This window comes from Rhineura floridana, chromosome 2 (genome assembly GCF_030035675.1).
Source record: "Rhineura floridana isolate rRhiFlo1 chromosome 2, rRhiFlo1.hap2, whole genome shotgun sequence".
Taxonomy (NCBI): domain Eukaryota; kingdom Metazoa; phylum Chordata; class Lepidosauria; order Squamata; family Rhineuridae; genus Rhineura; species Rhineura floridana.
In genome coordinates, this window is record NC_084481.1 from 234,481,065 (window position 1) to 234,508,585 (window position 27,521).

A 27,521-nucleotide genomic window follows, 5' to 3' on the forward strand; every position below is an offset into this window, starting at 1 on the left:
TTACCACTTCCATACATCCCATTAGTTCTTGGATATCCTAAACGCTGCCTCTGCTAGTGAAGTGGGCATTTGCTTATTCCTTCCCTCCTTCAGTTATTGCTTGAAGGTGCCTGAGTTCCAGTGATGTATTGCTGCTTAGAGCAAGGGTGGGAAGTCTCATGCCCGGGAGCCAAATGTGGCCCTCCACTCCTCTCCTTCTGGCTCTCGGGGCTTTCTCCAGGCCATGTCCATCTTCAGGCCCACCCCTCGCCAGCCCTGCTCAGCACCCTCCTTGAGTGCTTTTGCCTGGCTGGAATGTGTCCTTGAGGTATTCTTTTGCTAGCCTGGATGTAGAGGTGTGTGTAGAAACAACTGACTTTTGTGTGGCTGAGATATAACCTGCTGTAGAACGGTAAGAGTCGCCTCTGTTGCTCTGCTCGCTTTCTCCTCTGGCCCCACCCACCATTGGCATGTGGCCCCGAGAGGATTGCACACAAGAGAATGTGGCCCTTGGGCTGAAAAAGGTTTCCCAACCCTGGTTTAGAGGATTAATAGGCCCGTTGCATAGGGAATGCAGGGTGGCAAAGAGGCAAATCCCCAAATACACTAACAGCAATCTCTGGCATCTTCAGCAGAGGCTGCTGGGAGGGTGTCCAGAGGAGCTGCTACCTCATCAAACCTCAACCCTTGGAGGAAATACTCCTATGCATCTTCATTAAGAATATTTTGAAACTTTTTAAAAAACAGTAGTTGGGGAAGAGGGAAAACAGATCCTGTAAAAGTGCTGGAGGAAATGAGAATTTTTAGCCGCTATATAAACATGGGAGGGTGGATGAAGGGAGAAGAACATAGGAAGCTGCCTGGGTAATGGTCTGAACTGGCCCTTTTTTACCATCTAACTGTCTGCTGTGATTGGTGGAAGCTGTCCAAGTCTTGGACAGAGTCCTTGCCTATCACCTGCTACCTGACGTTGAGGACTGAACCTGGAAGCTTTTGCATGTAAGCCATATGCTCCGTCACTGACCTATGGCCTCTCCCCATACGGAAGGTTAGATGTGTGTTGCCGACTGGTTCAGATCTTTTGCAAACTCTCCTGGCTTGCTTTGCCACCCTGCCAAATTCATGGAAAGCTTTTAGGTTGTGCCGCAGGAAGAACATTTTAATCATAAATGCAGTGCAGCTTTGAAAAGCTCTTCTGTTCATTATAATACAGTTGGCTTTTTTATTTTCTCTTCAGTCAATTGCCGATGGTTTTAAAGAAGCAGTACAGTATGTCCTTCCGCGACTCATGTTAGTTCCTGTTTACCACTGTTTGCACTACTTTGAATTATTACAGGTAAGCAGTTGCTCTTCAGAAGGAAGCAGAAGGGCAGTTGGCACTTAATTTAAGTGAAAATTTTTAATAGGACCAAATCTGTTGGTGAAATAAAGAGCATTCATGCCACTGCTTTAGTTTTTATGCAAAGGATGCTAGACTGGGTAGACCTTGACCTGATCCAGTATGACACTTCCCGTGTTAAGTACACGCTTAACCTGCAAGGTTAATGCAGGTTAGTTATGTCAGCTCTTCAGAAATTTTGCTTTATCGTAAGAACATAAGAAGAGCCCTACTGGATCAGGCCAATGGTCCATCTAGTCCAGCACTCTGTTCTTACAATGGCCAACCAGATGGCCCAGTGGGAAGCCAGAAAGGAGGACATAAGTGCAACAGCAACTGTCTCCCCACTTGTGATTTCCAGCAACTCCTGGCTTGTGTTTCGTATTAAACACATCAGTGGGCCACAAGGATTTAGTTACATGCATTTTAAAAGACCAGTTGCTGCTCCAGTCATCCCAACGGATTAGACTATAGTGAATTGTTCACTGCTGTGTTCTTTGCATTCTAGACTAGAGGCAGAAGAATGCCCCTTTCAAAGCCAAAATGCCAGTATCCTATCTTACAGGAGTACGTAATAAGAACTGCAGTCAGTCAGGTATAAAAGAATGGCTAGCCTCTAGGCAAGGCCTTGGTCATTACAGTCCTGGGCCCCCACTGTTCTGTAACAACTTTCATTTTCACAGTTGAACTAAGCTTTTAGAAGCTTTCAAGAGATACTTTCAAGAAATCAATTTGGAATGTCTGCAGAAGGAAGTGAATAATTCACAGGAATGCTCAACTTGCAGTGACTTAACTTCAAGGAATGTTCCATATCTTAACTGCTTAGAATTTTGTCATGGATTGGAAGAGACCCACAGTGTGATTTTGTCCAAGCTCCTGCCGTAAAACATACAGTACCTAAATGAAGGTCACACAGAGGTTTTAGACATTCTGCTTGACTCTATGCACATTTGCTCATGGGAAAGCCCCAAGAAATCAAATGGGACTTACTTCCATGTTAAATCTTCTTCTGTCCCCCTCCCCCAGCAATAGTTCAGGCGTGACGGAAATAAATGTCTGTCTTTTCAGCAATTGCAAGAATGTAGTGAAGATGAAGAAGACTGCGAATGCTTGAAACAAGCCATAACAGCGCTGCTTAATCTGCAATGCAGCATGGAGCGCATCTATAACAAGCACTCACCTAGACGCCGGCCTGGGTAAGAAAATTAGCCTTGTGCTGGACGTGGCTGTAGTTTGAGACCTTTGGGAACATGTAATGAGTGGGAGGATCTTTGGAAGGGACGGAAATAGCACTGAGGGAGTTGTAGCTCTGCGTGAGGCATCTCAATAGTTTCTTTTCCTTTAGGACCTGTTCACAAGATGGGAGGCGTCCAATGACACATGCCCAATTTTGCAGTGGATTTCCATTTGCAAAACAGGGCTTCTCTTTCTGCTGTTTCACACACCCCAAAGTTTTTGGGGGGTGCATGGGAGAGAAGAGGAAGAGGAAATCCTGTAGCGCAAGCAGAAATCTGTGTGGCATTAAATGTCACCCATTGTGGTTAAAAAAACAAAACAAGCATGTTTTGTAAATACGTGCATCTATCAAGGATTCGCAAGTGGGAGTTTGGGCAGTCTGCAGCTCCCTATCAAGCATGCATTCAATAGCAAACAAGGATATATAACTAACATGTAATGTGTGTAATTCCTGTGTTAGTTTGGGTGGGATGTGTTGTTTTGGATTTACTTTGATGTGTCTTTGAACATCATTTTTGTGGTGAGTAGGCAGGCACCATCATTGTACTTTTTTAGATGGCTGCTGAAAACCTTTCTATTTCAGCAGGCCTATCCAGACACATGATCTGGTTACATCCATTCTTAAATTTTTTTGAAGATGTTTTATTGTTTTTAGATGTTTTTAACAGTTTGTAAATGGTTTAAATGTGTTTTATTTCATTTTAAAGCGTTTGCCACCCTAGGCTCCTTTGGGAGGAAGGGCAGGATATGAATTTAATCAATAAAAAAAAGTGTGGCAAGAAGGGTATTTAGATAAAAGCAAACAAGATAGTCTTATCCTTGATTTAAAAAAAAAAGCAAGCATCCAGTTAATAACTGTCAATATTAGGAAAACTCTTAAAGTAATAAAGTGTGTCTTTTAGGGAGCCAGTGTTTTGGTTCTATAACCGCCAAGTCAGAAGCAAGCACCTGGCAATTAAAAAAATGAACGAGATCCAGAAAAACATTGATGGCTGGGAAGGCAAAGATATTGGTCAATGCTGTAATGAATTCATAATGGAAGGGACATTGGCCCAAGTTGGAGCCAAACATGAGCGGCATGTCTTCCTCTTTGATGGTTTAATGATCAGCTGCAAAGCTAACCACGGACAGTCTCGCCTCCCAGGCTACAGCAATGCAGAGTACCGACTCAAGGAAAAAATTGTCATGAGGAAGGTCCATATAGTTGATAAGGATGAGACCTGTGAATACAAGAATGCTTTTGAACTGGTCCCTAAAGATGAGAACAGCTTCATCTTTGCGGCCAAGTCTGCTGAAGAGAAGAACAACTGGATGGCAGCGCTGATTTCTCTCCAGTATCGCAGCACCCTGGACCGAATGCTGGACGCAGTGCTGTTGCAGGAAGAGAATGAGCAGCCCCTGCGGCTCCCTCGTCCCAGCGTCTATCGCTTTGCAGTGCAAGACTCTGAGGAGAACATCGTTTTTGAAGACAACCTTCAGAGCAGGAATGGAATTCCCATTATCAAAGGTGGAACTGTAGAGAAGCTCATTGAAAGGCTCACCTATCACATGTATGCAGGTATCTGGCTTTTCTGCTTGATGGATTTACAGCTGTTTCCATTGCATTGCTGGCACAAGGGAAGGGGGCAATTGTGAATTGAAAACAGGTTAGAGATCTTACCTGTGATACTGCATTTAAACTTAACTCCTGTTTGCCTTCCTAGATCCTAATTTTGTGCGTACCTTTCTTACCACGTACCGCTCCTTTTGTAAGCCCCAGGAACTCCTAGCTTTGTTGATAGAACGGTAAGTAAAAAAAAAAAATCTCCCCAATCACTTTGCAATTGATTTAGCTGTTACACTTGCAGTAAGAAGTGCAGGCACATTTCTGGTGTTGTGTTGGCAGAATCCTTTTGGAGCTGTCGATTCTAAGGGCTTTTCTTAACTCTCCTCTGTTCTCCAGAGTCCATTAAGTGCTTAATTAAATAGTGCTTTTAGGCTTGTGTGGTCTGGCAGATATAAAGCTGAAACTGTTTGGACTAAACTGAAAGCAGAATGTGTACTAAAGAAATAATGCTGCTGAAGGTTGGTTTTCTGTTGCAAAAGATATTCCAGCTGGGCTACTAAATGCAGAATGAAGAGAGTGGGGAGAAGGGGGTGCAGAATTTGGCCTGGCATCAACTCGGTCTTGTTAGGATCCTTTGGATCTTAGCTTTTCAGCTGGGCTAAACCTCCTGGTTATAAAGAAAGGCTTGAAAATAAGAGACAGGATTCTGATGAAGTAATTTTTTATAATCGTATGGTTTTATTTATTTATTTATTAAATTTATATCCTGCCCTTCCTCCCAGAAGGAGCCCAGGGCAGCAAACAAACACTGTAGAACATCCTAAAAACAAAAGACTTTAAAACATATTAAAACAAAACATCTTTTAAAACAGATTAAAACAAAGCATCTTTAAAAAATAACTTTAAAACCTCTTAAAAAGCAATTCCAGCAATTTTGTGAGAGCAGTTAAGAAATATCTGTATTGGTGGTACTAAGGCTCCTCCCAACCAGAGATTGTTCCCTCCACAAACGAAATGGCATGTGAGGCCAGATAGAAGTCTATAAAATGGAATGAGACTCCCATCCTAAAGGCTGATCAGTGTTGATAACTGGAAGACCAGTAGAAATTATATCTGAAAGTATGGTATTGTTTACTAATTTTTAAGAAATTAATTCTTGGTAACGATCTAAAAAAAGTCATTCTGCAACTTTTCTATAATGTTGGAAACTGTACTCCATTTGTACAACATGTCAAATCTGCTGATTGTGTGTACATTACGATATGCAAATCATGCCCAGGATGACTTCCAGAGCTGAATAATGGTCTCTCTCAACTGGTGTATAAAGTGAGAGCCAAAAAAGGTAATTGTTGAGATCTTGCAGGAATGGAACTTCATTATCTAGCAGCATCAAAAGAACTAAAAAGAAAATTCTTGACCTTTTTGCTGTTAAAGTCTTTGGCTGATACAGAAATTGGAATATTATAATTAGAATTAAATTAATAAATATCAGGCTTTTTGCAGTTTAGAGAATTTAGTGCCCTAAAACCAATAGCATGAAAATGTCTAGACGCTGCACATTAGTCACCCCTCCTCTGCCCCAGTTATGGATCAGAGTGTATTTTTAAGGTACATTTCTTCTCTTTGTATTCTGGATCTCTCGAAATTCATGTTTCATCTCCTTTTTATTATTAGATTTGAAATCCCGGAGCCTGAGCCAACAGAAGCTGATAGGCTGGCAATAGAGAAAGGAGAACAGCCAATCAGCGCAGACCTTAAAAGATTTCGCAAGGAGTATGTCCAGCCAGTGCAACTCAGGTTTGAGCTTCCTTCTCTTTCACAGGCTCTAACTGTGCTATCAGATGCGAGAACGTGAGGGTGGGATCCTTTCGGGCTCGTGTTGCTTGGGAAGGGATTCCTGGAGTTATGTGGGAATGTCAGATATAGAAGGAGCAGGGAATCTTTGGCGCTTCAGATGTTGCTGAACTCCCATCAGCCCCAGTAAGCATGGCCAGCATCTAGGGATGGTGGGAGCTGTAGTTCAGCAGCATATGGAGAGCCAAAGGTTTTCCACATCTTCCTTATAGAGTTAGACTGGCCTTGTTCAGCGAGATTTACACTTGGGTAAGTAGGGATAGGACCTGAGAGCTTATCCAGGAGATCAGTGAATGACGTGTGCACCAATAACTGGCATAGCATAGTGACCAAAAGTGTGATCTGGGAAGCTGAGATCTCTCACATCAATCAGGAACCCACTGGGTGCCCTTAGGAAAATCTCATTTTCTCGTAGGATATGCCTCATCTGCAAAAAGGGGGTAATAGTGTAGGCTTACCTTACAGACAATCATAAGGATTACTGTAGTAGTAGTAGTAGTAGTAGTAGTCAGAGCTTGGAAAAGTTACTTTTTTAAACTACAACTCCCATCAGCCCCAGCCAGCATGGCCACTGGATTGGGCTGATGGGAGTTGTAGTTCAAAAAAGTAACTTTTCCAAGCTCTGGTAGTAGTAGTAGTAGTAGTAGTAGTACTATCACCAACATTTAATACCCACCATTCACCCCAGAGGTCCCAGGGCAGGCTGCATCAATTTTAAAATACGGAATTAAAAACAATTTAAAACAACCTAAAATCACAAAATATGTGTAAAGCACTTTGAACAGTCTAAAGCATTATATAAAGTGCTGGATATCATTATGAGGTGTTTGTTTTTATCCAAAGCAAAATAAGTTACATTACCAGTTATAGTAAAAAATATTATTATTACTACTCCTACCAAGGTTGTAGAAAAACATTGTTATTACTGTTATTATTTAATAATAATAAATTACAGCCCTTTAAAAACACAATATTAATGCAATAATGTGTTCAAGCAGTTCAAACAGTCTGAAGGTCTGTGTAAATGTTAAATATTAGTAAGACTCCAGAGATAATAGTGCAACTGTCCAATACATATGTAAGGGATAGGGCAGAGTGGGGGTTGAATCGGCAATTCTGTTTGACCATTTTAAAAAACAGAGTGGAAATAGCCGTCTCAGACTGCAGTCCTACACACCAGGGGTGGGAACCTGCAGGGGCCCTCCACATGTTGTTGGGCCTCCAACTCGCATCAACCCCAGCCAGCATGGCCAGGGGCCAGGGATGATGGGAGCTGAACAACGTCTGGAGGGACGCAGGTTCCCCATGCCTGCTGTACACACTTACCTGGGAGTAAGCATCATTGAACTTAGACGGATTTATTTCTGAGTAAATGCGCACTGCTAGTGCTGGAGAAGGGAAGTGCACAGTCTTCAAAAAAAGGAAAAAAAGGTCAATTGTGTTTTGTCAATCTTAAGCACATTGCTGTTACAGAAGAGGGTATCTTTGTTGATGTTTGCCACTTCTTGTTCTAAAGCCAAATAAGTGGTACAGCAAGTAGAATGTTAAAAGCATTTTTAAAATAAATCAATAAATCTAGATTTTCCAGTATTCCGTAAGCAACCGTGGATGTTCTAGATGGCAGTTGCAGTAGGGGTAGTTGCGCTATCTGTGAGACGTTGCATTCCCTAAAGACAGAATATAAGTCATCCTGAGCTAGGGCAGTGTGATCTTTTACACATCAGAAGTGAACGTTTGAAAGAAGATGTCTGAAATGTGTGTTAAGAACTCTGTAACTTGAAAAAAACACACTCTAAAAGCTGATTGTCTCAAGTCTCTCAAACCCTTCCAGGGCTCTAGAGAGGAGTTCATAAGATTAGCGATGGTGCTGTGGCCCTGTAGGGGAGACAGGAGAACCTTCACCAAGATTGGTGTAAAATGTTTTTACTTCCCTTGAGAAAAACATGGAGATGATCTCAGGAGTTATCCTGTGCCTAAACGTGTCTCAGAGAACACATGGCCTGGAAAAATTCCAAATTGCACACCTCTAAATAGAGATATGAAGGCCTGGGGAAAAATAAAACAGAAACAAATCGGTTAGGGGGAGAGAATGTTTTTCTGAAGTAGTTTTTGTTTTTTCTGGGAAAACTGGATTATGAAATATTTCATTTTAGAATGATGAATAAAATGTTTAAGACAAGGTGTTCATATATTTCCTCCCCCTAAATTATTTCAGAAACCAAGTAACAAGAAAGCTTTTAAGTAAGACTATGTACAGTATCAGATCATCACAATACCTGTACACTGAGGACAGGCAAGTCCTGAGTTGCACACTGAAAGTACAACTCTTAAACGCAAGAGCAAGATGTGTGACCCTAGGAGAGACTGCCACTGACACACGAGAAGGCAGAAGGATCCAGGTCCTTCTGCCCTTGTGGGCTTCCTCTTGTTGGCATAGCTGGTGGATCTGTTTCTGTCCTCTTGACTAGGCCTCAAAGGCCTGGGGTGAGAGAAAGCGCAGAGCAAAACAAAGGAGCATAAACTAGTAGCAGTTGCTCAGAAAATGAGACAAACTAAATTTCATGTGGTATTTATTGTCTTGCTCCCTTGCCCCACTCTTTTTCTCAGCACTTTCTATGGAAATGAGTGCTTTATGTCTGCTGGACACCGTGGGGAGCTGGAGCAGACACAGTAATTTTAAGAATTCATAATAATTGTCTTGGTTTTACTTTATTTAAATATATTTTTAGATGTTCTGTTGCTTGTATGCCACTTTGGGCTCCTTTGATAGTGTGAAAGGATTGTAACTCATCAGCAGAGCTTGGAAAAGTTACTTTTTTTGAACTACAATTCCCATCAGCCCAATCCAGTGGCCATGCTGGCTGGGGCTGATGGGAGTTGTAGTTTAAAAAAAGTAACTTTTCCAAGCTCTGCTCGTCAGTTATAGATCTGCTTGCTAATAGTAGATGTACGCCAAAAAAGCAGCTTTGCCTTTGATACACATTATAGAGATCGTATTAAATAGCAAGAATGAGGAAGAAGTTGAAAGCACCACAGAGGTGAGGAAAATGAGAAGTTGTGGTTAGGTAGAAAAATAATCCATAAGGAATGTCAGTCTGAAATGTCAGGCCTCACGTGGCTGGCATGAGCCGGCTGCATGACAGGGGGATGGTACCAGCTACATGGCACATGGATGGGCAGGGCATAAAGGTGGGGTAAAGACCACCCATGGGTATGAGGTATTGCCATATATAGTTATGAGTTATGCTTTTTGCTGTGACATGTATAATGACGTGTAATGGCTTTATAAACCTATGTACAAGGGGTCTAGGGGAGATGATGCCCTTTGTGGTCCCGTTCCCTGATGGCCATTGGTGTTCATTTCTTGCTCTAAAAGAAACTCTGTCCTTCTGGTGACAGGGAATTTTGTAGTTCATTGGACCCCCAGCCCAACAAACTAAAAAATCCCCTGACACTGGCAGTCTTGAAGACAATTGGTCTTTGGGTTTTCCTTCTGCAATAGGAAGGATGGGATATAAATTTGATAAATAAATATAATGTTGATAGTTTCTTCCCTTTTTATTGTTTTTTGCCTGCTCCTTATGAACTGGCAAAACCAGAAGGATGTTGCTGGGTTCCTTACAGTTCAGAAGCTCGTAGCTCCGTTTGTAACAAAATAAATAAAAGCAAATTCAGTTTGTAATTATTGTCTGAATAAACTGTACTTTAAAAATATATCAGACATGATAATTTCATGGGCAAACCAAGTTATACATAATGCATTTTATGTTCCTAAATTTAAAAAATGACGTTCAATCTGTAAAGGGTACTAAAAAAATAAGTATTACATATTTTTCATTTCCCCCCAACTTTCTATTCCCTGCCCCCATAGGAGGGAAAAAATCCCCCATGGCTTCAAAATTTCTTGAAATTTTACATCTCTAGTTCTAAAGCAGATAATATTTTGTGTTATAATTATGAAGTTGTTTTGTGGGTCTTCAGACATGTGTTGGCTGTCTAGGCCTGCCTTTGCTACTTTCCACTTAAAACATTGCCTTGGGTTTTCCAAGAACAGTGAGAGTTCTGCCGTTCAGTTGGGTTATGTTTCCTTGAAGTTGAAAGCCATTTGGGGAGAGATGTGTGCTCCAAGTCCCTATGTCTACGTGAAGGGATTTGCAGTTTGTTCGGCACAGAAAACTTTACTCCTCTAGATTTTAATGAGAAAATAACTGTGGCTCACAAGAGATCATCCACATTTCAAAAAATCAGAAAATGCTATCCTTCACCCATCTTGTTTTATCATAGGTTGGCTAATGTGTCTATCTTGGTCTGGTTTTATGAAAACTAAAATGGTGGGATTTCTTTCTTCTCCCCCCCAGGATATTAAATGTGTTTCGGCACTGGGTGGAACACCATTTTTATGACTTTGAGAGAGATCAGGAGCTACTTGATAAACTAGAAACATTCATTTCCACTGTAAGAGGTATGTGTCTTGACAATCAGACAAATTTTTGTGTAAATTGAAGTGCTCCATCTCAGTTATTTGTATATTTAGCTTTTTATGAAATCTTGAGAATTCTGTTTCGGCTGTGCTTACTCAGAAGACAATGGTATTTACAAGCGCTCCAAGTCAGTGACATGCTGTCAGTTTCCTTTCCCGTTCACTTTCTGTTTTACAGAAGGAAAAGCACCGCAATGCATTACTGCAATCTGAAGCTGTTTGGATCCATGGCTTGCTTCATCCATGGAAAATTCACATTTAAAGTAGTGCTAGAAATAGTTTAAGAGCAATTTCATACATAGTTTTTGTAGGAAAACTATGCATACATTATCACATGTAATAAATACATTTCCATGTTTTCATGCTGCCAGATAAATGGGTATGCTCTTGCTAGATGTGGACTCCTTCTGGGAGGAAGGGCAGGGTATAAATCAAATAATATAAAAAAATAATAAAAGTATGCATGCAGTTTCTGTACAGATCATCTGTAATGGACATGATTGTCTTTCTCCCATAACACAAGCAAACGCATGGGCTCCTAGAGAAATATCATGATCGCTTTGCTCCTGCTGCAGCCAAACATCTGGGGAAAAGCAAAGTTGGTACAATCTGCTCCCCAGAAGTCTGCATGTTTGCTTGTTTGTGCTAAGCTATGGTTTGCTTAGCATTACATGCAAACTGGGCTGTTATGTATGTAAAGATGTAGCTCTTTGAAAGAGCTTGGCTGGCGTTCATACATTTAAAGTAGTTTTTTCTCAGCATATTCTATAAAGCATCTAATGAAGCAATGTTGGAAGATTTAGATCAGACAAAAGGAAGTACTTCTTCGCGTAGTTAAACTTGTGGAGTTTGTTTCCACAAGATGTAGAGATGGCCACCAACTTGGATGGCTTTAAAAGAGGGTTAGACAGATTCATAGAGGCTACATAATGGCTATGCTCTGCCTGTAGTTGCTTGAATAGCAGTTGCTGGGAGTTGCAGGTGTGGAGAGTGCTGTTGTGTTCAGGCTCTACTTGTGGGCTTCCCATAAGCATGTAGCTGGCCATTCCTGGACTAGATGGGCCTTTGGCCTGACCCGCCAGGGCTCTTCTTATGTTCACGTCCAGTATCCACCATCAGTCCTGCCTTTTCCAGAGCTCTGTGTATGCCACGTAAGTGCTATTTGGAGCATAGAGTTCAGCTTCCTGTAAACTTCAGCCATCATTTTATATTTTTTTAAAAAGCCAGAGGGGGGTGGGGTTGAACAGATTTCCAGAGATCAGGAGGTGGGAGTTTCAGTGCCCTGTGTTGTGGTAGAGCGTACACTTTGCACACAGAAATTCCTACAGAAGTTCCTAGTTCCTGCAGAACTCACTGTAAAGTCAGCCATGATATATGAATATGGAACTGAGCAACTCTGCCACAAAATATTTAAAGCATCTTTAAATATTTAAAGTGTTATCTTCTCACTGTATCCAGTATGTCTTCCAGGCAAATCTATGAAGAAGTGGGTGGAATCCATTGCAAAGATTATCAGGAGGAAAAAGCAGGCTCACGCAAATGGCGTTAGCCACAACATAACGTTTGAGAGCCCTCCTCCCCCAATTGAGTGGCATATCAGCCGCCAGTTTGAGACATTTGACCTCATGACGCTGCACCCTATAGAGATTGCTCGGCAGCTGACTCTCCTGGAATCTGATCTCTACAGGTAAACCATGTTTTGTTGGATCTATGCCACCTGGTCAGTTGGACTCCTACTGGGAGGAAGGGTGGGATATACATCTAATAAATAGATGCATAGTGCTCCACTCCTGTCAGTTTCATTGGTGCAAATTCATTTTGAATGTTATACAGCAGCATAAGAACTTTATATGCTCTCACACCAGTACATGCCGGATGTGCACAGTCCTTATGTGAGCAGCTGTCTGTGATGTTTATGTCATGTCCCAGTCAAGTGCAATGTGCCTGGCTAGCGAAATGGCAGAGCAGTCAACTCTGAGCAGTTTAGTGGTTGATTGCTTACATTGTGTGTGTAAAGTCCCAGGGTCAATCGCTGATAACCCAATTAAAAATTTTTGGAAAGGCCTTGGAGAGCAGCCAAGTGCTGAAATAGCCAATCCTGGACTAAGTGGACCAATAGTCTTTTTTCAATACAGGTGATCAAGGCAGTCCCTGGTTAAACTTTCCTCAGGTAATACAGGAAAAACAATATCAGCCTACCTTTAAAAACTGCTTAGATAATAAAATGTAAAGTGGTTTGCTTGTTCTCTGGTTGGTATGAGGGAGAGATTCAGCAGTGGATTGTCTCCTCTAATTACCCCAGAAGAGCAAGGTGCCTTGATCATTCTAAAATACTATATAAATCCTAAATAATGGCGATGCACTCAAAACAATAATTGGTGGTTTCTGAAAGGAAATAAGTTTCTTTAAAAAACTCTGACACAGCTTTAGTTAGTTCATCTGATACTTTCTTGTATAAGTAATATAATACAAAATAGGGAGGATGATTGTTTTGTTTGTTTTTTAAAAGGCAATAAACCTGGGTCCCATCTGCACTATACATTTAAAGTAGTATCATACCACTTTATGAACAGTCATGGCTTCCCCAAAGAATCCTGGGAACTGTAGTTCGTTAAGGGTGCTGAGAGTTGTTAAGAGGCTCTCTATTCCCCTCATAGAGCTATAATTTCTAGAATTCCCTGGGAAGAGAGACTGCATTTTAAACCACTCTGAGAATTGTGGGTTTCTGTTTGTTCATCGGTTAATTTTTTTCTGTCTCAGGGCTGTTCAGCCATCTGAACTTGTTGGCAGTGTGTGGACAAAAGAAGATAAAGAAATTAATTCTCCAAATCTACTCAAAATGATTCGGCATACAACAAATCTTACGCTTTGGTTTGAAAAGTAAGTGGTGTGGACCCCTAGGATCTATATCAAGCAGAGGCATCACTTTGATCACTGCTGTGGGAGGCTTCTATCTGGAAGGCTTAGAGGACACACCAGCCAGGAAGCTAAACAAGAACTTTATTGTCTCACAAAGAACAAAATAGTAGCAGGAAACTGCCGACTCTGTCCAGATATAACAAAGACCAGTGCCACCTCGTGACTAAACTGTATAATACTTTTCACACAGCTCCTAACCTCTGCATTATAAAACAGATACTGAATGTTTAAAAATTTCATGAGATGTTATGCTCTGTTCGAAAGGGTTTGGCTTAAGAGGCACCACCATTTTTTAAAAAAGGCAAGGAGGATTCCTTCAAAAAATGGTAGTGTTGTCCGAATGAGGAAAATAAAAAGGAACACAAACTCTGGCAAAAGAAATGCAAGAAGCCAATAAGGGATGCTAAAAAAGAATTTGTGGAGCACATTACTATAAACATAAAAACCAACAACAAAAAATTACTTGAATACATTCAAGGCAGGAAGCCGTCTAGGGAGGCATTTGGACCCTTGGATGACAAGGGAGTCAAAGGTGTGCTCAAGCAGGATAAGGAGGCTACAGAGAAAGCAAATGAATTCTTTGCATCTGTTTTCACAGTGGAGGATATAGGGCAGATCCCTCTGCCTGAACTAACTTTTGCAGGAAGGGAATCTGAAGAACTGAGGCAAATAGTGATGAAGAAAGATGAAGTTCTAGGCTTAATTGAGAAAATAAAAACTGACAAATTGCCAGGTCTGGATGGCATCCTTCCGAGAGTTCTCAAAGAACTCAAATGTTACTCTTCTTTTTTTCTCATAAATTAGGTGTATCGTGGAAATGGAGAACTTTGAAGAGCGAGCAGCTGTCTTAAGCAGGATTATAGAAATCTTGCAGGTTTTCCAAGATTTGAATAATTTTAATGGTGTGCTAGAAATAGTCAGCGCAATGAATTCTGTCTCGGTATACAGACTGGATCACACGTTTGAGGTAAGCTTAGGCATGTCTAGCAGTGTTGGCAGCATAGCCAGCTTTTTAAAAACCAAAATTATTCACATTTAAAGGCTAAGGAAATGCCACACAAATGTGTATATTTTTGCTCTGGGAAAGTATATACAGTTGTCGGTGGGGAGTCTGGGTTGTGGTTGTGGAGTTACTTTTCCAAAATCAAGCCTGTGTAGTTCAGAGATTACATATTCCAATTTTACTTTGTGTTCTGGCAGACTGGACCCTGGTGGAAAGTAATCTTGGGGGCAGTTTCTGTATTACGAAGTTTCTTGTTTCTTGTGTTTTAGATGTGATAAACTTTGCAATTTGCCAGTTATTCCTAGCGTTTTTCTTCATATATTGAGTAAAATATTTTTGGCAGACCTTATTGCTGACCATGGAACTTGTTTTGCTAAATAATAAAAAAGTAAAGAGGCTAAACGAAATAATATATAGCTCCATATGATCCCATGTAAAGCATTTTGAACTCAAGGGTAGCTCACATGGGGTAGCAGGGATATAACAGAATATAAATGCCTTGTGAAAACCACACAGCTTTCTGACTAGTGATAAATATGCCATAGACATACCTGCAATATAAAAATGTGTATCTTCCTTTCTTTTTCAGGCGCTGCAGGAGAGAAAAAAGCGAATTTTGGATGAAGCAGTAGAATTAAGTCAAGATCACTTTAAAAAATACCTTGCGAAACTCAAGTCAATCAACCCACCCTGTGTGCCTTTCTTTGGTAAGTTACTCCACAAAGGCAGAGTTAAGAGGCAGTTTGCCACATCCCTTTTTACCTGTAAATGGGTGATAAAATTGTGGCACCGTCAAGCCTTTCAATATTATTGTTTGAGGAAGTGCTTTTATGCTGCATACAGTAAGGCCCCACTTATACGGCGGGTTAGGGACCAGGCCCCCGCTGTAAAGCGGAAATCGCCGTAAAGCAATGGGGCCGTCACGTGAAAATGACGCAAAAATGTCGTAAAATCGCTAAATCGGCTTTTAAAAGGGGAATTCCCCGCCGCCGCATTAGCAGAACGCCGGAATGCGAAGCGCCGGTAAGCGGGACCCTACTGTATCTTTCTTGCATTTTTTATCGTGCAGAAGAATTAGTCCATGTAATATTGAACTTTAAAAAAAAATGTATTATTTTGTACATAAAATTCTATTAGTTATTTTGTATTCTCCTTAGATTTCAGGTGATAAAATATTTTCAGAATATGTTTTTGCTTCCATTAAAATTTGTGCCCATCTTTATAGAAGATCATCAGATAATTGCCATTTCTTGCAAATTGCCACTCCAGTGAAAACAAATCCAATTTTAAAATGAAACAAAAGCAGCCTCAAAATGTTGATGTCTGTGTTGACTGCACTGAAGCAGAGACATAAGTGAAATTATAACGTCTTCCTGATTTTATACGTCTCTTTGTCATTTTATATTTTTCCATATAGAACTGAAAACTGAGTAAATTAGATTTTATTAGGAAAATGCAGGTGCAATTGAGCATCATTAAATGAATAGTAATGTTACAACATAAGGAAAATTAGGCAAAATATTTAAATGAATGGAGATCATTTTTGACTATATATTAAAAATATAGTTGTATAAGAAATTATTTTCTTATATAAAGTTTTGGAAAGAAAATAGTTAAGGCAAAGGTAAGCAAATTTAAACTATTTTTATGGCATTTAATTTTTGTATGATATTTGCATAGTAATTTGTAGTATGTTTATGTTGAACTTAAAATTTTTTTTGATATCTTATGCACAGTTGCCAATCCAAGATTGCTCTTCTGAAAGAAAGGGCTTTCCTTTTTTTGGTTTATATTGTTTGTCATGAACAAAAAAAGATGGCACAAATACGAGAAATTTAAAATATTTTCCTCCCCCACCCTCTAATTAGGAATATACTTAACAAATATTCTGAAGACTGAAGAAGGGAACCCTGACTTCCTGAAAAGACAAGGCAAAGGATTAATCAACTTCAGTAAGAGGAGGAAAGTGGCAGAAATCACAGGAGAAATCCAGCAGTACCAAAACCAGCCTTACTGTTTACGGGTTGAACCAGACATACGGGTAATTGGAAAGCGTTGCTCTGTGCTGCGTGCATATGAAGGTCAAAGAGAATGTTTTGGTGTTCTGCTGAGGCCGCGACAGCAGCGCAAATGAGAAGCCAAGTCTTAGACTACTTCAAAGCATCCATGTTACAAGTTGTACTTGTTGAAGGTATCAGTTAGTGGTCTTAGCATGGAACTGGGCACTCCTCCACTCTGGGCACTCTTCACTAATCGGAAGTGAGCATTATGTCCTTACATGGATGTTTGTTGAAGTGATAAGAGAGCCTCTCAAAAGGAGGGATCAGCCACACTGGGGGTTCATCTTTTTCCTCATACCAATTTGTGAATTCAGTGTACAAATTTGGATGGATTTATGTCTTGGAAGTGCTGCCCCAAGTCTTCTGAGACACACCTGCAGCCCTTCTTGCATTGATGCCATGTCCTGTGCAAGGCACAGTAGTGCTTTAATATTCTTGTTCTTTTCCTTTTTTACTGAGAAAATACGAGATACTGTGAGGAAGCCTCATGATTTAAACCAGCGTCTCACGTTCTTGAGAGTGCGATCACCCACACCCTCCTCTACTTCTCTCCCCTTCCACTCCTCCTTCTCCTTCCCTTTTCCCCAGCTAGTTTTTGAGCGTATACCTCCCTGTGCAGCTTCAGAGCTCTGGAGTTGGGAGCAAGGAAGGCCTTCTTCGTCTCTGACTTGAAATGGGCCAGTCTGTTTCTTGTCTTGATTCTTCACAGCTTGCAAAGGGAGACCCTATCCTGGATCCATTCTTTATGTTGCCTGATAACTGAGCACAGAACTTTATAAAAGGGGTGAGGAACCCTGAAAACAGCCTCCTCACACTGCATTTAGGCTTTTTAAAAAAATGATTAGAACCAATAGGAGTCTTTATTTTCAAGCCTAATTGCAGCAAGGAGTTCACAGTGCATGGGGAGGGGAGGGTTAACCCTTCCCCTCCCCCCCAACTTGGCAGTTAGATTTTTTTTTAAAGACTCGTATTGGCTTCAGTAAGAGATTCCCTCCCCCCCCCTTCCAGCCTAACTGCAACACTAGATGGCAGAGTTAGGGAGCCGGTGGCCCTCCAGATGTTGTTGGACTACAGCTCCCATCAGTCCCAAACTGCATAGCTAATGAATAGAAATGATGGGAGTTGTAATCCAGCAACAACTGGGGGGAGGGCATAGGCTCCCCATCTCTGCCATATGGTGAGGAGGGAAGACTGTGGGCCAGGTGCTGCCAAGACCCCACCTGCCACAGGTTCCCCACCTCTGCTGAATAAGGAACTCGGAAGCTCAAAGGGAAAGTGAATCCTGTGTGCAGCCTGCGTGGATATGGACTATGTAGACTTTTTGAAAAGCTTCTTTGAGGTGAAAGGAAAGGACCTGCCACGAGGTTTTCTCTCAGTCTAGAACCCAGGGGTTTCCTTACATCTTCGGTGGTTTTGCCCATGCCCATATATATTTATTGGGACTTTCTGAAGTTCTCTGAAAGCTCTGTCTGGTCACAGATGCATCCCAAGTTCGCAAACAGGCATTTTTATTCAGTTGGTTAAAAATTTATTTTCCTCCTTTTCAGAGGTTCTTTGAAAACCTGAACCCCATGGGGAGCTCTCCAGAGAAAGAGTTTACAGACTACTTGTTCAACAAGTCGCAGGAGATTGAGCCTCGAAACTGCAAGCAGCCTCCTAGATATGTAAGTGTCTTGGAGTATCTAAAATGCTGCTTGACAGCATACATGTGATTTGCGCTTTTATAAAAAAAAATGGGGGCAAAGGAATTTCCTCGTAGAGAAAGATGCACTTAGCGGCTTGTCTGAAGGGAGGGGTGGCAGGACCAGCCAAGCAGTCTGCATTTGGCCCCTGATGTCTCCTGAAGCTGCAGCATTCTTCCATCCCATCAGAAGTCCTTCCTGTTTACTCACTCTTTATTTTTCTTGACTGTTCCAAGTGTTTCCCTCTCTTTCTATATAGTTTTAGAACAACTGGAAAGGGCAGTATTTTATTTGATAAACATTGATTAATGCCCCTCCCTTTTTCCCAATTGTATGGCTTGAAGAAAATAAGTTTACTTAGGTTATTTATATCACACTAAGGCTGGAAAGAATTTACTTGCTTGCAGAACAGAATTGGTCTGTTACACTAAAAAAATTAATCTTGCGTATACTTATTTCAGAGTAACCACATGAAACCCAATAGAACATTTCTGAGTAGATCTATATAGGATTGGGAACTCTAAAATCTTAAAATAGAAGCAGGATGGTCTTTATTCCAGATTAATCAATCCAGAGTACTTTTGTCTCTGGCTTCTCCCACCACTTGACACGCAGCTGCTAACAAATTATCTGCAAGGGAATGGACAGATTAAGATGGTCCGCCCCTGGAGACTAATGGGATCCACTGGATTCCTGAATGCCCTGGAGGAGTTCTGACCCTGTTGAAGCCCTTGTCATGCTGTGGAACAGCAAGGTGTGTCGGGCTCTTGACAAAGTTGCCCCAAAGTGCCCTCTCCGGCATTGTGGAGCCCAGTTTGCACCCTGGTACACCAGTAAGTTAAGGGCAATGAAACAGGCTGGACAACAGCTAGAGCACAAGTGGCGAAAGACATGCTGTGGGGCTGATCAGGCACAAGTAAAACATCATAACTGTGCCTACTGTGTGGCGGTGAGGGTGGCGAAGAAGGCCCACTTCTCTGCCTCCATCGCATCCTCAAGTAGCCATCCAGTGGAGCTTTTCCATATTGTCAGGGGTCTGTTGACATCAACTCCAGGAAATGGAGTCTTAGACCCTTTGGAGGCCCACTGTGAATTGTTTGCAAGGCACTTTGAAGGTAAAGTTGCTCGCCTCCGTAGCAATCTTGATGCCGCATCCACATCTATTGTAGTCCCCAATGAGGTGTCCAGTGCAACGTCTGCTGCAACTTCTTGGGATCGGTTTCAGTTGATGCGGCCTGATGACGTAGACAAGGTGCTTGCGATGATGCGGCCAGCAACGTGTCCTCTCAGCCCTTGCCCTTCTTGGCTTATTAAAGTTTGCCAAGGGGGTTTGCCCAAGTGGATCCAGGGTGTGGTCAACACATCATTGTGGGAGGGAGTGGTTCCAGCCACCATGAAAGAGGCGGTGATCCAACCGCTCCTGAAAAAGCCCACCCTGGACCCATTGGTCTGTGACAATTACCAACTGGTCACAAATACCCCCTTTGTAGGGAAGGTGATTGAGAGGGTTGTGGCACAGCAATTGCAAGTACTCTTGGATGAAGCAGATTATCTTGACCCATTCCAGTCTGGGTTCAGGCTTGGTTATGGGACTGAATCAACCTTGGTTGCCCTGATAGATGACCTTTATCGGGAAAAGGACAGGGGGAGTGCAACCCTGTTACTCTTACTTGATCTCTCAGCGGCTTTTGATACCATTGACCATGGTATCCTTCTGGGCCAACTTGGTGAGAAGGGTATTGGAGGGACTGTTTTACAGTGGTTCTGAGCCTATCACCAGGGTTGTTTTCAGAGAATAGCACTGGGTGATTGTCTTTCGGACTCCTGGCAGTTGTGCGGTGGGGTGCCGCAAGGTACCATCTTGTCCCCCATGCTGTTTAACATCTATATGAAGCCCTTGGGAGCGGTCATCAGGAGATTTGGAGCAAGGTGTCAGCTGCACACTCATGATACCAAGCTCTATTTCTCTGTAACATCTGAATCGGGAGAGGCCATGCAAGCCCTGGACCGCTGCCTGGACTCGGTGGTGGGCTGGATAAGGGCCAATAAACTGAGTCTGAATCCTAGAAAAATGGAGGTGCTATGGGTTGGTGGTTCCCAAGTTCAGATAATTGGTCAGTTGCCTGCTTTGGATGGGGTTGTACTCCCTCTGAAAGAGCAGGTCCGTAGTCTGGGGGTGCTCCTGGATCCATCTTTGTCACTAGAGGCCCTGGTGACCTCAGTGGCTAGGAGTGCCTTTTACCAGCTTCTGCTGGTAAGACAGATGCAGCCATTTCTGGACCGGGATACCATGTGTTATCCACGCACTGGTAACCTCTAGGCTGGATTACTGTAATGCGCTCTGTGTGGGGCTGCCCTTGAGGTTGGTCCGGAAGGTGCAGCTGTTGCAAAATGCGGCGGCGAGACTGCTCACTGGGCAGGGTATCACCAACATGTCACCCCACTGCTGAAAGAATTGCACTGGCTGCCCATTAGCTACTGGGCCAAGATTAAGGTGCTGGTTTTGGTCTACAAAGCCCTATACAGCTTGGGACCAGGATACATGAAAGACCATTTTATCCCTTATATACCCGGTCGATCACTGTGCTGTGCAGGTGAGGGCCTCCTGCAGATACCATCTTATCAGAAGGTCTGTTCACAACATAGGAAGAGGACCTTTAGTGTGGCAGCACCTACCCTGTGGAATTCCCTCCCCTTAAATATTAGACGGGTGCCATTGTGACGATCCCACATTTGGCTCCCCCTGTCAGGTTCCCACCTGCTTGTGGCTACCGCCTTTCACTAGGCACCACCTCAGGACACCACCAGTCAGGACTGTCGTTTTTATTTTTTCTCACTCCGCTCTAGCACAGATCTCTCAAGATCCCACTGCTAGGCAGCACCACCTGCCACTCCCTGTAAACAATACTGCTAGAGACTTCGCCTTAGTCTCCCTATGGCTTGTTACTTTGTGTCTGGGTGCCCTTGCTGTCCACAACCCCCCTGTATCTCTGTCTATAAAGCATACAATCCTGGGTTGCTCTGGATACTTGACGTTGTTACAATTTCTCCCTTCACCGCTGCCACCCTTAGTTACAGTTTCGCTTCAGCCTTGGTAATTACCCTGCCCTCCCTTCTGGTCTCTGTATTCCCAGCCAAGGATCAGGCTGTTGCTAAACCAATAAAAGTATTTATTTGATAACACCAGGAAATAACAAGATTACTTTAGGAATGTTTAACAAGCGTATGGCTTCATATAGTGTCACTCTTATGTTTCCAGTTATATATATTCTGTCCAAATATCAGCCTAATATAATCCAAACCTCCCTGAGAACTCTGTCAACTCAATCCCAACTGCCTCCCACTTCAACTCCTTTCCAATCACTCTCCTCTCAACTCTCATCCTCCCATTTATACCTTCAGCCATTCAAACCCTCAGCCAATCATCATCCAGCATTCTCCAGCCTTCCAGCCCATGTACTCCCCCCTCTTACTCAATTCACTTACCATATATCCCTATATAAACCCGCACTTACCATATTTACAGTTTTTAACATATAAGGACATCACACCCATCTCTGTTATCTTTTCGGCGCCTACCGAAGACCTTCCTCTTTCAACAAGCCTTTTAAGTTGAGACCTTATCCCAGTCTGCTTCTGTGTTGGAATTGCTTTTTAATAATCAATCAATCAATCAATTACTTTTTTTAATGTGTTTTTCACCTTTTTGTTTCTTTAAAAAGATTATAGAATCATAGAACAGTTATGCTTTTAACCTTTAAGATGTCTTGAAAGCTTTTTAAAAATGTTTTTAAAAATATTTTGTTTTAATGTCTGTTTTTATGATGTTTTAAAGTGTTTTTAGTGCTTTTGTTTGCCGCCCTGGGCTCCTGCTGAGAGGAAGGGCGGGATATAAATCAAATAAATAATAAATAAGGGAATGCCTCCCTTGACAGAAAAAAATGGTTTCCCAGCCCTGCTTTAAGGGCAAAAGAGATGCTTTATTACATGGAGAGCCTTGAAGCTTTGGCGGGGGAGGTGGAAGGAGAGGAATCTGTTTAATTGCAAAATGTTTTCTCCATGTTTATGCTTTCAATTAATTTAAGGTTCAGAAGGGTGTTTTGATTTTTGTTCCATTTCAAACCAAAATAGAGATTCTATTTGGCTTTTTTGCAAAAGAATATTTCAGAGGTGTATCAAATGGAGTTTGAAAAGAGATACTGTTGATTTGTTTGTAAATTGGCGCTTTATTCTTAAACAAAATATTGCTTGATCATGAAAGGCATTTTTATACTGATTTACTTTTACTATGCTCCCTTTTAGGGCATGGCACTCACAAGGTGGCTTATAAAAATAATAATTAAATATAGCATGCCAATATTAAAAATAATTCTAAAGCAATTTTAAAACAGCAGCATAAATCCGATACATAGGCCATGATCATTCTGTAAAGACACCCACATAAAGCACCATGGAACCAACCTCAGACCAGCAATATGAAAAGACTGGTAAGAAATAGCTATCTGAAACAACTGGGGTTTTTAAGGCCTTAAAATTACTAACTCTGGGATTTGCTTCTGACTGATTTCCAGGCCTTCCAAAGGAACTTATCATGATTAAAACATTTTCTGCACTCATTTCTTTCTTTGAACCTCTAAGTAGAAGGCAAAGTAGTTGGATCTAAGAGGAGGAGGCGGGGAAAGGACTCTGAAATGGCTTGTTTCTTTTTCTAGCCTAGGAAAACAACCTTCTCTCTGAAATCTCCTGGAATAAGGCCCAACACAGGCAGGCACGGCTCCACGTCAGGCACGTTGAGGGGTCACCCAACGCCTCTTGAAAAGGAGCCCTACAAGATTAGTTTTAGTAGAATTACTGAAGCCGAACAGGAGTCTGCCGCATCAGCACCAACCTCCCCAAACATACCATCCACTCCTCCAGTGTCTGCATCTTCAGAACTCAGCGTGTTCGTAGATATTGATCTCAACAGCTCTTACGGTGTGTGTTCTAAGTAGCTTTCAATTAATTAGCTATGCTGATAAAATGGAGCTGAGCGTATTCCCTGCATCTCTTGGCTTAAAGACTGGCATGGATGGGAATTGCTCTCCTACGAAATCAGTTCGATGGCTTGATGGATATTTTGAGCATTGCCTTTTTGTTGGAGTCTTCTAACCATTGAATCCTGATGCTTTTTCATGTTTAGATGTCCATTGTGTAAATAACTCCTGTGACATGGTTTAGTCCTCTCCCATCCATTTTTGCTGATGTATTCCTCTGTTCTTCCCTGTAAGCCTCAAAACCTTTATATTCTTGCTCACCAGGTCACTTCTTTCCTGGCTTCTATCTTTACCTTTTGGAAATGAATTTGAAAGCCCTTTTTAGATAGAAGGTGTTTGCTGGAGCAAAAGGGCTGTTAAGAGTCCCAAAAACCCCTGATATCCCTTGCATAGAGTTTGGGTAGCAGAAAGCGGTGTCCCTTTACATAGCAGATGTTGTATAATCAACCAGCACTCTTAGCTGTTATTTCATCATTAGTAGGTGCAATGATACCATGATCCATGCAATTGATCTCCTTTCTGCCTTCTCTTTACAGGTAGCAACAATAGCATCTTTGCTCCTGTCTTTTTACCACAATCAAGTGAGTACTGCAGCTGCTCTTGCAGAATTCCACAGGCTCATTGCCTAATAATAAGAAAGTACAACCATTGAGAGGTCACTTTCCTCCTATAGAGAGAGGCTGTTAATAATTGAGGAGTCAGTGTTATCTCCCCATCAAAGGAAGCAAACGAAGATATTTTCTGTGGCGAGAAGCCTTCCCTTTTGAGGAGCAAGGATAAGCTGAAAAGATGAAAAAGGACATGGATCAGTCCTCCTAAGCCTTCGTTTGCAGTCATCTTGTATTTCCTTGAACCTTAATTTCTATGGGCTTTGACGGTTGTCAAAAGAGAATTTGTGTATGCCAGCTTCTAGTCTAAAAAGCTAGCCAATTTCACAGATTTGCTGTACTTTCCCATTAGAATTGTTGAAGTAATAGTGATTGGCTTCTGAACTGTTGCAAGACCAAGTGTACTCGGGAAGCAAGGCCTTGATGATAAAGAGCAGCAGTAATTAAGAGACAATACACACTCTTTCTTCCTTCCCTCATTCAGAATCATTCTTCAGTTCATGTGGGAGTTTGCATAAATTAAGTGAAGAGCTTCTGGTTCCTCCTCCTCTGCCTCCTCGCAAGAAGTTTGATCAGGATTCTTCTCATTCAAAGGTATGTCTTCTGCCTTCCTGGGAAAGTGTACTTGTAGATTCTGGACACAGCAGAGATCTCAGTGCTGTGTGAGATTTGACCCGTCTGCACTGCCTCCCTGCTTCACCTTTGTTTGGAGGGAGGGAGGGATGTCACACGGGGGGGGTGTACACACACATACATACATTTACATATATGCACACACATAATGCCATGCGACAGCTTCTTCTATGCTACAGCAGCCTTCTCAAAATGAGTTGTGCTCCTTTTGGTTTGAGCCATGCTTGGATTGTGTGATGTGCATTTGCATGTCTGAGGGGCTGCTATTTAAATTCCGCATTGTGAATTCAGGTGTGAGAACATCGCGATTTGTTTGAAAAAGCAATTTGTAGAGAAGATTCAAAATTAAGGAGAGAAGTATGGACAGACTACTGCAAGATCTTTGCTGTAAATATATTCCTTTTCCTTCACGTTACTCTGGGAACCTGGATACATTCTGGCTCACTCCTCTTCTCTGTGTTTCAGGGCAGTTCCAAATCTGATGATGATCCTCCTGCTATTCCTCCCAGGCAGCCTCCTCCTCCAAAGATACAGCCACGAGTCCCAGCTTACACTGGTCCATTTGACCAGCCACTGCAAAGCCCTCCGCCGCCACCTCCAAGAGACCCTCTTCCTGACACCCCTCCACCAGTACCTCTTCGCCCTCCAGAGCACTTTGTGAACTGTTCATTCAACCTCCAGCCACCGCCGGTGGGACGCTTTCACAGAGATCCTGACCGGCTCCGGGACGCCAGCACATGTCCGAGCTCACCCAACACTCCTCCAAGCACCCCATCACCTCGAATATTGCGCCGTTGGTGTGTGCTCAGCCCAAATCCCAACCACCTTGCAGCTCCCCCAGTCCCCCCACGTCAGAATTCCAGCCCTCAGCTGCCAAAACTGCCACCAAAGACTTACAAGAGGGAATTCTCCCAGACTCCTTTGCACAGACACTCTTTGCTAGAGAATGCAGAAACTCCTCAATGACCCTCACCACAGTAGTCATTGACACTGGAATTGTAGCTGTAAAGTACCCATTTTCTTTTTTAATTTATTCCAATGAAGCAGTGTGTTTGAGAACTTTGGCAAGTAACACTTGTACCCAGAGTGCTGCTGATCGTTTTCAAGCATTGGAACAGCAAGAACAACCTCCCCCTGCTCCCCAGCCTTTGTAGTCGCTTGCAACAGCATTCTCCTCAGGGGATCAGTAGCACTGCCTTTTCCTCCTCCTCCTCAGTGCCGACAGTTTTGCCAGTCAAAGAATACAGATTTTTGCACTGTAAACAAGACACTACACTACTTTTAAACTGACATCAGTTGATTGCACTGAGCCAAAAAAATGGTTACTGGTGGGATATTTTATTTCCAAATTGGAGCACGAGTGGCCTTTTCTACATATGTATTTTTTAAAGGGCACATGTTTTCCTGAGCAAGGCCCATTGGAATGTATTGATTCATTTCAGTGGGGCTTGCTTGGGAGAACATTGTGGTGGGTTGTGCCCGCGACTGGTAGAATTCCCACCAAAGCATGAAGATGTATATCATTTGAAAAAAAGAACAAACACACTCTTCAGCTGCTTGCCTTTCGGAACAAAAAAATTATAAATTTTTAGAAGTTTGTGAATGACCATTACCGCTGTTCTCAAACATTAGTGGATACCATGTCTTACTTTCCATGGATTTTGCTGCTGAAAACTTAGAAGGACAAGCAATTGAAGGAGAGTGCACTACAATTGTTCTGCTGATACAAGTGAAGCAGAGGGCGGCAGCCTCCTCCAGTTTAGCAGAGAGTATTTAGCATGTGTCAGGTTGTGCCTTTTTTCATTTGGGCAAGTGGAAATGTATTAAGCTAAAAAGTTGTCTGCTGTTTGGCAAACAAAGCTATTATGGCATAATTATGTACAGTTGTTTATAGTGTATATTTACAGATTGATAACCTGTATACATTTTTGTTATGTGAGGCCTCTTCTGCAGTCTGTTACTTCCATACATTGTCATAAGCATTTTCCTATGCGCTAGGAACAAAGTTTTGCCTTCCGGACTCAGACAACTTCAGTTAGTTTCTTACTTCAGTTTCATTTTGGGGGTCCCCTTGGAAATTGTGTTTAAACCAGCAAATACTGAAGATCTTAATTTGGACTTCTTGAAACTTAAAAAACAAGGGACACCTTCCTTTGGCCAGCAGAACTCTGCATTCTTTAGTTGAAGCTGGCACAAGATGAGTCTGGTCCAAGTACTGTAGAATCCAGAAGCCTTTACTTAACTGGTCTGTGGCCTTTTACTGTGCTTTGTATCAGAGTTCTTAACCAGATTAATAAATCAACTCGGTCTTAATTTTTAAGAAAGTCTGATCAAGTTACATTTTCCTTTGCAAATATCGTCATGTTAGGGAGGACAAGCACAACCTTCCGTGCACGTTTGAACCAGAGATGGCACAAGGTGTTTTGGTATTGGAAGCAAGAAATCCAAATAGGTACTCAATTAGAGAGAAAATGATTGACCTGTAATTGTACTATATCTCCTGCTTGATGTGGGCTGCCTCATTCTCTTGAATGGCAGCCCTAGTTGGGACTTTCTTGGGCAGGTGTGGAAAGCTTAAAAAAAAAGCTACACAATAAATTTTGGGGAATTTGTTCCAATCCGTGTGTAAATAAGGAGGTGGAAAAGCACCTTATTCATAACTGAGATCAGCCATAATATTTAGGGTGTAAGTTGTCATAGGTGTGCTGGAGAGCAAAAGCACTACTGAAGCCTCACTTTATCTTTCATGTAGCTTTTACTCAGTGTTATACTGGTAGCACTCTGGGTCTCATCTGAATATGTTGCTTGCAAAAACACCCAATAGGTACTCCTTCTGACAAATTATTTCTGTGCTATTTCATTGGAATGGGAGCCTATAGAGTTATATACAAGCTGCATAGAGAAAATGGAGGGGCGGAGAGAGAGAGATCTTTCAGGTTGTAAGAATGCATTGTTTTCTGTTCTGCCCTGTATTCATTGCATGCAGCATTCGTTCTATTCTGTGGTAGTTTTTCTGCCAAAAATGACGTTAGTCATTTCAGTGCAAAGGAAACACAATGCAAACAGAGGAAAAAACATAGTTGTGTATCATTTGTATACTGAAACAACAG

At 42.0% G+C, this 27,521-nt stretch overlaps 1 protein-coding gene across 2 annotated transcripts in view; it reads left to right on the top strand.

Moving 5' to 3' along the window:
- The window catches only part of SOS2 (SOS Ras/Rho guanine nucleotide exchange factor 2), a 43,368-nt gene extending 16,633 nt beyond the window's left edge, over positions 1-26,735 (top strand). For both annotated transcript variants that reach the window (XM_061612608.1, XM_061612609.1), the window contains exons 8-23: positions 1,217-1,315; positions 2,426-2,553; positions 3,496-4,151; positions 4,297-4,378; positions 5,814-5,936; positions 10,352-10,455; positions 11,944-12,160; positions 13,234-13,353; positions 14,197-14,359; positions 14,985-15,102; positions 16,264-16,436; positions 18,003-18,119; positions 22,850-23,111; positions 23,707-23,751; positions 24,263-24,372; positions 24,877-26,735. In XM_061612608.1, the coding sequence (XP_061468592.1) occupies positions 1,217-1,315; positions 2,426-2,553; positions 3,496-4,151; positions 4,297-4,378; positions 5,814-5,936; positions 10,352-10,455; positions 11,944-12,160; positions 13,234-13,353; positions 14,197-14,359; positions 14,985-15,102; positions 16,264-16,436; positions 18,003-18,119; positions 22,850-23,111; positions 23,707-23,751; positions 24,263-24,372; positions 24,877-25,377 (3,018 nt within the window). In that variant the 3' untranslated portion in view covers positions 25,378-26,735. The remainder of the gene's footprint in view (positions 1-1,216; positions 1,316-2,425; positions 2,554-3,495; positions 4,152-4,296; positions 4,379-5,813; positions 5,937-10,351; positions 10,456-11,943; positions 12,161-13,233; positions 13,354-14,196; positions 14,360-14,984; positions 15,103-16,263; positions 16,437-18,002; positions 18,120-22,849; positions 23,112-23,706; positions 23,752-24,262; positions 24,373-24,876) is intronic.
- The last annotated feature ends 786 nt before the right edge of the window (positions 26,736-27,521 follow it).